This window comes from Eptatretus burgeri, chromosome 9 (genome assembly GCF_056783735.1).
Source record: "Eptatretus burgeri isolate ZD-2024b chromosome 9, Ebu_testis_v1, whole genome shotgun sequence".
In the NCBI taxonomy this organism is placed as follows: domain Eukaryota; kingdom Metazoa; phylum Chordata; class Myxini; order Myxiniformes; family Myxinidae; genus Eptatretus; species Eptatretus burgeri.
The window spans coordinates 10,561,802-10,575,709 of record NC_140969.1 but is presented as its reverse complement, the minus strand read 5'-3'; the positions used below and the strand labels follow the sequence as shown (position 1 = coordinate 10,575,709).

Below are 13,908 nucleotides of genomic sequence, written 5' to 3'. Positions count from 1 at the left end.
TCTCTCCTTGCTCCCATACCCCACCTCACTCCCCCTCCCTTCTCTCTCTCTCCCCACACCCCTCGCTCCCTCGCAACCTTTTACTATTCCCATCAGTGAAGTGACGGGTGGTATTTGCTTGTAATTTAATAAAACTTCAAATTACTTTTCAGCTGTTACCCTTTGATCAGGATGTGTACCATCCGTAATTGGTGTCAAGCAGAGATTTGTGTGTAATGTGCTAATGTCGGTAATGTGGTTAACATTAAATATGCACATTATCTCCAATGATAGCCTGCAGTCACCATGTGAGGAACGTATTTCTTGCTGGAAGTAGTACATCAGGCTTCAAAGGGAATGCTTTTTTAAAAGACCACATTACCATCCAGAATGTGAAGAGGCAAGAAGTGTTATTTACGGCCATGCTCTTCGACCTTAAATGAGCATAACTTATATGTCATTTGGTATGAGAGTTTTGTGGAATAATGAACAGAGAAGAGAAGGGATATAGTAGAGAATCCAAAAGTTGGCCTGTTTTGAGTTCACATCGACTAAGCACATGACCCTGGAACCCCAGGTTCAAACTCAGATACTGTTGGTTTGTTCATTTTCTGCTAATGTACTTGAAATTCATGTGATGTTTATTGATGTCACTAATGTCTTTGCCCTCCTGCATGTGACACATGCACAAGCTACTCCATGGGCCTGAGACAACTGCAAGAAAGAAGTAAGAGCACAAACATATATTGTGAGCAACCTAGTCTGGAGTTAACATTTGTTTCATCATCTTGTTTGCAAAATCTCAAACTTCTTATTCATACAATGACAACCATTTAAGCATCACTTTCAATATATTTTGGTAGACATACATTCCAATAATATAGAGGGACGTATGTCATGGCAGAAAGTTGTGAGGTCAAACTCCAGCTTCACTGTACCATTGTAACAGCTCCTCCGTTGTGATTGTAGATTCCCAAATGTCCACAACGATGAAACCTTTCTTTAGGGAATCTTTGTGGGAAAACTTATAGCATTGATACGAATCACCATTGTCGTGTCTACCTGATGACATTTGGCAGTAAAACATTTGTTGAGGTATTCTGTTGTCAGACAGGAAAATATGGTTAGCCTAAAAAAAGATGGGCTGCAGTCATAAATCTCTTTCAACACTGTACTTGGTAGTTTGCTTCAAAGACTACAGTAAGATTATTTTTTTCCATCTGCCTGTGGTGGCACACGTGGAGTGTTCATCATTGCAATCCATATCCAAAACCAGATAGAACAGGAATCCTATTCACAGCATGGAGCTGGAAGTTATGGGTTTCAGAAGCAATTTTAATTGAGGATATGAAGCTTTATGTTGAAGATATGAACCCTTCTGTGGTGAAGAAGATAGAACATATTTAAGGCTGCTTCAAAAATGAGTAAGAAAAAGGATACAAAAGGTCACTACTGTGAGTGTTTGTCTCAAGTGACAAGTTCGGGTCTCATTCTTTATCAAGCTGCTGGTTATGGTTCACAGAGACCTTGAGGAATGAAATGCACTATAAACGTGATATAGTGCTGCTATCACGCTACTGGTTAGGAGTCCCAAGTGTGCTGAAAAATAATTTTCTTCTCCAGGCAAAGCACATGGGGATCTACTTTTACCGTAGCTGTGTATTTTTACTTGGGGCTGTAACTTTATAAAAACACTACTGTGTTGTGATTTTATCCAGTGCTGTATTTATCCAAGTGTGAATTTGGCAATGTCGTGGGGTGTGCTCATGTTTCACACGATGCATTTGGTATTCTACGGAAGGGACTGTTGTGACAATACATGTAAATAACAAAATGCAATCATGTCTCTCACTTATAATTGGAGGGAATAACTAATCAGCTTTCACTTAATCAATGACCATAGGTGGCTAGAATTTCAATAAATTAACTCCTGTGCTTAATTGAAGTGCTTGCCTGAGTGCTTAAGCCGGTTGCCGAGCGCCTTACAGTCGATGGTGGTACAGTTCGTGTCCTGATCAGGATGTATAGTCGGTAGTTATTACAAGGTAGAACGTGTTCTGATAACGCGTTTTCGCTGCAGCGTGGATTCGTTCACTCACTGCGGATGCTTTTGCTGCACCACGTTATTCTGAGTGAGTTGTTCATGCTCCGTCATCCTGAGCGAGTGGTTCGTGCTCACTCATGACAACACTTATTAAAAAGTAATTCATTTTAATGTTTTTATTTTTTATGTTTTATTTATGCATTGTTAACTGCTTTTCCCCCTCCTCACACATCCACCCCTCCTCACTCCCCACACATCCCTGCTTCCTTGCTCTCCCTCCCCTCCTCATTCCCCACTGTTTCCATGCCCTCCCACCCTTCCTCAGTCTAACTACCTCCTCGCTCCTCCACCCCTCTCTCTCACCCTCTTTTTCTTCCCCCTTTAGTATACCCATCGTCTGGACGGTGATTATCTCCAGATGGGTCCGGATGGTGGTTATGTCCAGACTGCCCTTCCCCTCATACTGCCTTCCCTTTCTGCACCCCTCCTCGCTCCCCTCTCCTTCCTCACTCCCACCTCCTTCCTCACTCCCACACCCCTCCTCGCTCCCCCCTCCTTCCCTGCTCTCCCGAGTTATTTCATGAGTCCAAGTAAAGATAGACCTTTAACCCTTGTCTCAGGGTTTGGGGTGACATGCGTTGAGGTTCGTTTGTGTTTCCCCAGTGTGATGTTGTCCCTTCCCCCTCTGCTCCTTTCAATCTTTCTTTTAATACCCCATTGTTCCATTCCCCCGATGCCTTTCTCAAGCCACCAATAATCCCCTTCACCAGGCCTCAATTCAACAACCAAAAAAAGACAAAAAAATGTCATAGCCCCCATTGTTTTAATAATTTTGCTATACGGAGTTAAAGGACCAGCGCATATTTATGTACAACCAAAATGGCCACCAGTCTACCAGTCGGTCATCTTTGACCAGATCGCCAAATAAAGTGAGATGTATGTGTAGTCCATCATGTACAGTGCTTGTGCGAAGTGTGAATAAAATCGGACCATGCACGTCTGAGATATTGTTGGGGACACATTTAAGTAACAAAATGGCCACCAGTCGGCCATCTTGGATCTGATTTCGAAAAAACACATGACACACATATGTAAGCCGTCATTCATTACATGTGTGCCGAGTTTGAACAACATTGGTAAATGCATGTCCGAGAAATGGTCGAGGACGTATTCAACAGCGGGTTTATAAATAACTAAAATGGCCGCCAGTCGGCCATCTTGGATCTGATCGCGAAAAAAAATGAAGTGCATATGTAAGCTGTCATTAATTATCTATGCGCCAAGGTTGAATAATATCGGTAAATGCATGTCCGAGGAATGGTTGAGGACATGTTGGATACCGGGTTTTTTAAAAACTAAAATGGCCGCCAATTGGCCATCTTGGATCGCATCACGAAACAAAATAATGTGTATATGCATGAAAAAAATATATATATATATGCATATATATATATATGTTGTTCTTCTTCTTTCGGCTACTCCCGTTAGGGGTCGCCACAGCGGATCATCCGTTATGATCCGCATACTGATTTGGCACAGATTTTACGCCAGATGCCCTTCCTGACGCAACCCTGGTCGCCTCTTACGACACAGGGATAAGGATTGGGTTTCGCCATGATTCCAGGCTGCCCTACACCCTCTCATAGCACGGCCCAGCGCAGAGGCCCCGTCCTCAAGCGATCCTCCAACCCAAGCCTCTGAGTAGCCGGATTACTGGCGCACGCCACTACGCCCGGTATATGTATATGTATATGTATATGTATATGTATATGTATATGTATATGTATATGTATATGTATATGTATATGTATACATATATATATATATATATATATATATACACATATATATACACACACATATATATATACATATATATACATATATATATATATATATATACATATATATATACATATATACACATATATATACACACACATATATATATATATATACACATATATATATACACACACACACATATATATATATATATATATATATATATATATATATATATATATATATATATACATATATATATATACATACATACATATATACATATATATATATATATATATATATATAAATATACATATATATATATATATATATATATATATATATATATATATATACACATATATATACATACACACACACACACCCACACATATATATATATATATATATATATACGTATACATATACATATACATATATGCATGTATATCATCAAATGTTGTCTTTGTACCAAGTACGAATAAAATCTGTCTGTATATGTCCGAGATATAGTTGTGGACGCATGCATGCATACACGCACGCATGGACACGAAAATCGAGACCAAATGTATGTCTCCATTTCGGACGAAGTTCAACGGGGTGGGGGGGGGGGGGCTAATAATCCCTCTTTCATCCCGTCAGTCTTTCTTTCAACCCCGCAAGTTTATTCTCGTTCTTCGATGCGTCCATCTTCCGCATCATTCAAATCAACTTATTCTTTAATTATTTACCACAACAACCCATCGTTTATCGTAAACAATTGATCCTCTGCACCGGCACCAAATTACTTTCCCACATTCTTCCTTCTTGCATTTCACACATCCGTGGCACAAAGCACGACGCTTGGTGTATTTTGGTGAAACAGTGGTTCTCACATGCATTTCCGTGGCACAAAGTGTCACGCTTTTCCCATGAAGTGCGGCACATCTCACATGCATGATACAGCGGGCACTGTACAAAGGACGTCTTGCGCGCAGGGACGGGCTGGAGGGCAGCTGCAGTGTCTTCCGCGTGCGAGGGGAGGGGTGAGTGGCTGGATGAAAGTTCACTCCGAAACAGTAGTTTCCGCTTCAAAGAGGAGCTTTTTATGGATTTTTTTTTTGGTTCACGAGCGCCAGCCAGAGTGACCACTATATTCGTTATGTCTGTCTGTGTCTGTCTGTCCAGAGCATAACTCCGTGGACTTTGATCCGATATTGATGAAACTTGGTTATGTGTTCGATATCAATGTCTAGTTGTGTTTTCCTGGATGAGGGCGTGCTACTCCCATTGCGGAGCCACGCCCCAAAAAAATAGCCATTTTTAGGGGGTAGTCGGATTAAAAATCTATATTCTCCAAGGGAATTGACTGAATGGAATGGGTTCTTCGGTATTTGAACAGCAAAATGAATTATCTAAAACTTGTCGTTGTCCGATTTTTCATTTTCGTCCCAAGGTCAAGGTCACAAGGTCAAAAACTTAGAAAATTGCGAATTTTGACATAAAAATCATTCGACCGCCCAAACTTTGAGAGCTAGGATGACAATATTTTTTATGCATAATCTTGAGGTCATTCCCCACCTAAAGTCTTGAAACCATTTTGCTCTATCTCGAACACCTTGCCCGTGGCGCCCCCTTCAAGTTTGTTTTTACGTTGATTTCATCAAAGTATGGATAATCCGAGGAGTGCTAAATGCCATATAGCCTATATGACGTTATATTGTTCCTGGAATGTTCCAGAGGAAGTTTTGCACCAAAGGTCATAATCCTTGACCTTTGAAGGCCACAAAGGTCAAATTTTCAAAGTTGTGGGAATCGAACCGGGTTTTCGACCTTCTTCGATGAACTAACTCCAATAAGCTATAGCACGTATCCTGTTTCCTTATTTTAATGTCCACAACATTGTTTTGTTGCCTTTAAAGGTTATGCAAAGGTCAAATTTTGAAAGTTGTTGAATGAAACCGGGTTTTCGACATTTTGCAGCTGTTGATTGAAGGCCACGATAATTAATTATAACTTGGTCAAAAATTATCACATTGTCTCATCCTTGACTTCTGAAACAATCTACATCGTCAAATACCGCTCGTAAACCATCGTCGTCTTCAGACTTGTTTATTTTTGCATTTGTTATTTTATTCCTATGACTTGCTATCATTTTCCAAATATAATAGGAGTAACTTAATGTTCATCAGATCAGATCAGATATCAGACACCAAACATCAGCATCAACTTATACAGTGCTGCATACATAAAACCAAGTTTGCTTGCTTGATGCAAGCTCTGCCCCTCTCCTCAGCAAGAGGGTATGTGGCAGGAGCAAACTTTGGGTAAATGTGCATGGGCAGTCCAAGTTCCGCCTTCTCCTCAGCAAATTCAAATTTTATACCTACCCACAGGGTGGGTCTTCTTCTTCGTTCATGTGCAGCACAAGGTTGTGGGGTAACATCACTGGATGATGGTGCGGCTGTGCCGCAAACTAATACAATGCCCTCTGCTGGTTAGGGCATGAATTTGGAATTTGGCCAAGGTGCCGGCGAGAGCTTGTCTACTCTTCACGAAGGACACTATGGGATCTTTAATGTCCATCAACGAATGCTGGCAGATGGGATGCGTGTTTAGCGTTCATCCGAGGGACGGCACACGCATGACAAATCACCCTGCCTGTGAAATACCGGGATGACAGTTTTTATCTGGGTCGGGATTCGAACCAAGGCTAGACAGCTGAGAGGTGAGTGTGCACCTACACCTACAGGCCATCCTCTCAGCCCATAGGGTGGGTAAACAGCCAGCATATAATGTTTCAGCAGCAATAGTTATTCTCAGATGACAAATGCCAAGGAGACGAAACTCTTTGTTCTGTAAGAACTGCATTGCACAAGTGCCAATTTCAAACAACAATGGAAGCACCCATGAGTACAATGTACCTTGCATCATGTCCTGGTTCATGAGCCTCTTACCTTCTCAGCAGACTTGGCAGTGCCAAAGAAAATAGGGATGAAGGCGAGCCATATAATGCACGTCGTGTACATGGTGAAGCCAATTGGTTTAGCCTCATTGAAATTTTCAGGCACACCACGTGTCTTGATTGCATACACGGTACATGTGACCATCAGGAGGATGCTGTAGCTGAGTGAGCAGATTAATGCCAGGTCCGAAATGTCACACTTGAGTATTCCACGGGCATTCTTCGGGTCTTGTGTCCAGAGCTCAGGGAAATCGATGACCGTGTGCGGAGGGGTCACACCAAACCACACGCACATGCCCAGCAGCTGAGGGAGAAGAAAATGTCCTGTTTTGTGAGTTCTACTGATGAGAAACGTGACAAAATGGGGATACTAATGCAATAGATATGATAAATGATGACAGAACACTCCCCGTAGTCTTAGAAATTAAAGATAGCAAACGTGTGATCTCGGTGATACCACAGCCATTCCAGAGAGCAATGCCACAAAAAGAGAATCTACAGTGAAAGGAAGACATAAAACTATCTAGATAAATAAATAACAAATTGAAAAACATTTCTTTGCAAATATCAAAGGACATCATAAAAATGTGAATTTTATTGATAGTCTATATGAGTTAATAAACAGAAAAGTAACATACATATATATATATATATATATATATGAAAAAAAAAAAAATATATATATATATATATATGAAAAAAAAAAAATATATATATATATATATATATATATATATATATATATATATATATATATATGAAAATGAGGCAACTTCTCCCAACCTTCCATTAAATTTCCTAAACGACATTTCCAAAATGGGTTGGCAGGGTAGGTTAGAGGAATTCACACTCACGTCTGAGGTATCTACCCTGCGTTTGAATGTCGCCGTAGCTACAAACCGCTGTCCTGGTGTTTTGCATGCAGGACGAGGCATCAATGTGTGCGCCGTCCTTCGGATCGACGTTAAACCGGGTGCCCTGCCCGACAGTAGTCGGTGGACGTTAAATTACACCATGGTTGATTGCAAAGCAATTTGGGTGGGCAGTATGCCGTCGTCTGGTCAACGAGCTCTCCCACAATGAAGTTCGGTTGGGAAAAAGAAAGTGTGAAGTGCTTCGGTGTACACATTGGTACCCTCGTTTGGGTAAAAAATAATTGGGATGATTTCCTTTAGAAAACTGCTGATAAACTTGGGAAAATGGAGAGGAATCTTGTCGACCCAGTCCTTTAGAGACCATGCCTTGGTGATTAGCAACTTGCGAGCCTCTTTTACTGCAGCACAAGATTGCGCCTCCCTGCTTACTGCTGCCTACAATTCAAAAACACCAACTTGATTCCTTTCTGGGGTTAGACCTGAGGTTCTTTAGCTCCCACTGGTAGAAGGTGGTCACGAACTTATCGACCTGACGTGTCAAATTATGGCTTTTCACATCTCTGCTGCTCATCGTTTCTTGTTCCTTGAGGCAATTTTTTTTTTTGATGGTGTAATTCACATTTTTTTGGTGATTTTTTTTTTGATTGATGAATCACCATTTTGGTGAATCACCATTTTGATGGTGATTTTGATGGTGTAATTCACACAAAGTAGGCAAGCCATCACTGACACCTTGGCCAAATTCCAATTCCCTGCTCTAACCTCAAGGGGGCACTGCATCAGCGGCAAAGCCACGCCCCTGCAAGAACTGATGCTAACCTGCAGCCACGTGCTGCATACAAATGATGACATGTCCCGAAGATTCTGAATGATGCTCCCGCCAGCACTCAAAAAACATTGTACAAAGGTGCATGAGTAGGGCATCGCAGGAAAGAGCGTTACAAAACATGGCTTCATGGAGTAGACGTTCGTTGTCGTCGTTCTTTGTTTTATGGCTTACCGGTTTGAATTGCCAGGTGTACAAAACATCCTGTAAAACTGCGACATATTTCACAAGCTGAAGCTCAATGAAGTAAAGCTCTCTGCAAGAGTCAAGCATGCCAGTTTGCTTCAATAAACAGGCTGCCGAAGATCTCCAGGGCGACGCCTCAAGGAACAAGAAACGATGAGCAGCAGAGATGTGAAAAGCCATAATTTGACACGTCAGGTCGATAAGTTCGTGACCACCTTCTACCAGTGGGAGCTAAAGAACCTCAGGTCTAACCCCAGAAAGGAATCAAGTTGGTGTTTTTGAATTGTAGGCAGCAGTAAGCAGGGAGGCGCAATCTTGTGCTGCAGTAAAAGAGGCTCGCAAGTTGCTAATCACCAAGGCATGGTCTCTAAAGGACTGGGTCGACAAGATTCCTCTCCATTTTCCCAAGTTTATCAGCAGTTTTCTAAAGGAAATCATCCCAATTATTTTTTACCCAAACGAGGGTACCAATGTGTACACCGAAGCACTTCACACTTTCTTTTTCCCAACCGAACTTCATTGTGGGAGAGCTCGTTGACCAGACGACGGCATACTGCCCACCCAAATTGCTTTGCAATCAACCAATTAATTTTTGTGTGGCATGTTGGGAGTAGTGCAAGCTTTTCAAACATCATAGTGATATCCCTGTTGCTATGAACGGCGACACAGATTCATCAGCATAAGCTGCAACAACAACAAAGTTTTTCCTAAAGGTGTTACGGGAAAATCTTGAAGATAAATGCAAATTGATCTGAAGGGGTCGGATGCAGAGGGAATAAAGCCTTCCAGACAAAGGGGAGCCTGAGCAAACTCCTCTCTCAAAGTGATTGGTGAGCAAAGATCATTATTATCCTTAACTGGACTAAAATATCGTTATCTATATATTACTAAAACTCTCATCTTGTATGTATGTATGTATGTATGTATGTATGTTCCCGAAATACAGCAAAAATGGTACACGATAGCGCAAAAAAATTCGGCCCACCTTACTCACCATTCTCCTGCGGTGTGCAGTATCAAGTTTCGTTCAAATCGGGCAACAAAAAATTATTTAAAAATCAATTCCCTATTCAGTCAAGTACTCTTCGGGAGAATTTGATCACTGCAAACAACCTCAGCGGTATCGTTCGCTGGAGCTATCTTTTTTATTTTTTTCTTGAAATGATTTATTTTAAAAATCTCAAACATTTTGTATCGCCAAAGAACGATGTATTTTTAAGCATAAAATAAACATCGCCATTTTGATCTAATACTTCCGTGTTCATTTATAAATAAAATTATGTTTCAAAGTTTACGCACAACAATTTCTTCGACTTTCTTTTCTCCAATTTTTTTTTTCACATTGACGTGCAATATCAAGTTTCGTTCAACTCGGGAAACGAAAAAAATATTAAAAAATCAATTCCCGATTCACTCAAGTACTCTTCGGGAGAATTTGATCAATGCAAACGACCTCAGTGGTATAGTTCGCTGGAGCTGTCTTATTTAATTTTTTTTAATTTTTTTTTTTTTACCAACCGCTGTCACAACGGGAACCCAATGGGTTCACGGGTTGTCTGGTACTTAGTATAATTTATGGACTGCTGTTTATGTGTGTGTGTGTTTGTTTGTCTCGCTACTCCACCTACAGTACTAAACTGATTGCATCAAGACTTGCTACATAGGAATAGCATGACCCCAATTGATGTTTTGGGGTGTTGGGTGGTCACGAGACTACCCTTATTCTCAGGTTTTCTGTCTGTCTGTATGTCTGTCTGTTTGTTTGTATGTAATGGACAGCTCTGGAGGCCAGAGGAGTCAACCGATTTTGATGAAACTTAACTGGTCGGTTCATACCAGGATCTAGTTGTATGCTTTTGAGCACCGTTGCTATGGACGCCACCGTTGCCTTTTTTTTCCGAAAATCAAAAATTGGCTTCCGCGCTTTTATGCGCACTATAATCAACCTCTTTGTCAAAAATTTTCAGCCCAATCCGTCAAAAACTGTATGACTAGTTTGCAATTATATAGCGACCACCCATGTCGCCTACCGGCTTGTTTTTATCTTTGCTGTGGGTTTTGGAGGGGAGCATGTGGGGGTTGGGAGGATGACGCAAATTCTTGATGTAAATGTGTATCGTGTGGCGCCCCCTCCAGGTGAGAGAGGGTATGACAAATCACCACCATTTACAGTACAGTATCCCTGTCCCAACGTTTTCCAGTGCAGTGAGGTGTTTTGAATCGTAAGCAATATGTATGTTTTTGCTTCATGCACATAACCCGGGTTATTTTATTTTTTTGCCAATACAGAGCTGTCAGTTGCCTAAACACCGCCCAAATAGCGGAGTCATTTTCAAGGAATCCATGACCAATATGTTCCTTCCTTTTTTTAAATTGGTTTTCTACATACCTTGAACTATTTAGAAAATATTTAGCTTCTATATGCCTCTGAAATATGGGGGCTAATATAACCCGCTTAGAGCGTGAATTCAAAAATGGGTGCCGGTGGTCATTTCGGGCATGAGGCCGGTGATATCTTTTGAACAAAATACACTGGAATCATGAACGAGGGGTCATTTTCCACTAATTTTGAGGTGTGAAATATGATGGGATGGTCAATTTTTGGTTTCACGGTTATCTTGACCTCCAAGTCCGAGCTGGCCATTGTTGGCCATGTTGAAAAACAAAAAATGGTATAACTCAGGAAGCAAACGAGCTATATACACGAATGAGGTTTCTTCTCCCAATGATTCCAGTCATGTGGAAATGGATAGGGCAGTTATTTTTCACTTTTCAGGTCACCATGACCCCTTATACAAAATAGTCGCCTTCTGAGATCTTCAAAAATCACAATAAAAAAGGGTAGGAACATAATGGTCGCTAATTTCATTAAAACGACCCCACCAAGTGAAAATAATTTGTAATTTAATTAACTCAGGTACATTATAAATAAAATTATACAAATTACCTTTTTTTCTTTTCAGGTGTAGTGCCTGAGATCGCCAGCGAGTAGACATCCATATGTATCTGGAATCACATTTCACACCAAGTCCTCAACCACCAAGATTGTGAGCAAAGACGACACCTGGCTTACCCTCGTCAATCTTAAAATGGCAGTTTAGTGACCACTTTTGGTCATTTACAACCCAGAAGTCACGAAACATCAGGACATCATTGTAACTAATACTCAGACCATCTTTGTGTATCACGTTGACTATCTCCCTGCACTTCGTCAATCCATGCAGCATCATAGCGATATTTGTCTGAAACGTAGTGCGATTTCCAGTGATGTAGCTTGTAAGGATAGATGCAATCGAATGTACGGTTGGGCTGTCATTGATGGAGGTTTTATCTGGATGCTTCATCCAGGCGATCATCTTCAATAGAAGCTCATTCAGATTTTCTTCCTTCTGTCAACCTGGGGATGAATGGGGGCCAGGGGACAGTTTTTGTGCCAAGGACTTGCTTTTGAAGTCACGCTGAAACATTTGTCAGCAGTTGCTTATCGCTGACCCCCAAAGAGGATATTGCAGCCTCAATGTATGTGCCTCCTGCAGCAGTATCATAGACCACCTCACGAACATTATTCTTGTTGCATTTGTGGAATCCGGTGCCTTTGCCAAATTATTTGATAAGAAGCTCCTCCAAATAGCTTGACTTTACAAACACATCATTTCCAATTTTGGACATGGCTCAGTTGTCATCAGTCAAGTGACCTTGCCACATGCATCATTCTTGGTCTTTGAAGATGACCTAACGTACCTGATTGAATAAAAGAGTGTGCCTCTCGCAGGTTTACTCGCTGAAGATGCTGAGTAGTTTCATCTACAAGAGGTTCATGATCACTGACATACTTGCGCCAGCACCCACGATGATAACAAATCTCGATTCCAAAGGCTTTTTCTTTGGTAGACGTATTATTTATCAATTAACATACACAGCCTTTGTATCATGGTATGATCTTCAAGATAAACAGTATGTGACTTGAACCTATTCCAGGCATCTTGAGTTGACAAGAGGATAAATTGATTGTCACGGATGGGTTTCTTTTGATTTGAGCCTTTCATACACCACACAGAACATGTCTTATCATGTACGGGACCGACACTGGAATGGACTTTGTTTTTTTTCGGGGTACTGGATTCATGTTGGGGGCTATTTTCCACGTCAGTATTTTCTAATTCCTGTTCAATCTGCTTGTCTCAGCGTCGCTCAGCTTGAGAGATTACACGTATGTTGGATAGTATTGCGTAACATGAACTCTGCATGTAAAGCCCCCTTTGGGCCCTTCTCTCAATCAAGAGGACGAGGTATATACCTGCCCAAAAGTATCAACTCCCTGCCGTTTCTTAGCCTTTTCTTGCATTAAGCTCCATTTCTTACGTGTAACATTGTCTGCAATATGATTTCTATTGCATGATTTACAACATTGCAAAAGGAAGTTCATCTCATTGCGCACATTGGCCATTTTGATGGTCAGCGGCAGCAGTAATGACTTATTACTGTATGACGACGAAGGCCAGAGGCTTGCTTGGTGATCTTGTTCGTTGAGGACTTGGTGTGAAATGCGATTCCAGATACTTACGGACGTCTACTCGCTGGTGATCTCAGGCATGACACCTGAAAAGAAAAAAAAGGAATTTGTGTAATTTTATTTATAATGTACTCTGGATAATTAAATTACAAATTATTTTCACTTGATGAAGTCGTTTTCATAGAATCAGTGACCATTATGTTCCTACCCATTTTTATTGTGATTTTTGAAGATCTCACAAGGCGACTATTTTGTATAAGGTGACCTCAAAAGTGAAAAATAACTGCCCTATCCATTTCCACATACTGGAATTAATGGGAGAAGAAACCTCATTCGTGCATACACATTGTTTGCTTCCCAAGTGATACCATTTTTTGTTTTTAAATATGGCTGACAGCAGCCATCTTGGATTCGGAGGTCAACATGATCCCCAAACCAAAAGTTGACCATCCCATCATATTTCACACCTCAAAATTAATGGAGAATGTCCCCACATTCATAATTCTAGTGCATTTAGTTCAAAAGTTATCACCGGCCTCATACCCGAAATGACCATCGATTTTTGAATTCTCGCTCTTGCGGGGTTAAACCCATATTTCAGAGGTACATAGGAGTTAAATTTTTTCTAAATAGTCCAAGGTACGTAGAACAATAATAATAAAAAGGTAGGAACATAATGGTTGTGGAATTCCATGAAAATGACTCAACTAAAATAAAAGTACAGTATGTGTCAGAAGAACATGTTGCATGCTT

The 13,908-nt window shown here is 40.8% G+C and overlaps 1 protein-coding gene across 7 annotated transcripts in view; it reads right to left on the bottom strand.

Annotated features, from left to right (window-relative positions):
* LOC147019510 (metabotropic glutamate receptor 8-like) overlaps positions 1-13,908 on the bottom strand; it is a 544,678-nt gene that overhangs the window by 44,474 nt on the left and 486,296 nt on the right. For all 7 annotated transcript variants that reach the window (XM_085894056.1, XM_085894058.1, XM_085894059.1 and 4 more), the window contains one exon: positions 6,748-7,059. In XM_085894056.1, the coding sequence (XP_085750182.1) occupies positions 6,748-7,059 (312 nt within the window). The remainder of the gene's footprint in view (positions 1-6,747; positions 7,060-13,908) is intronic.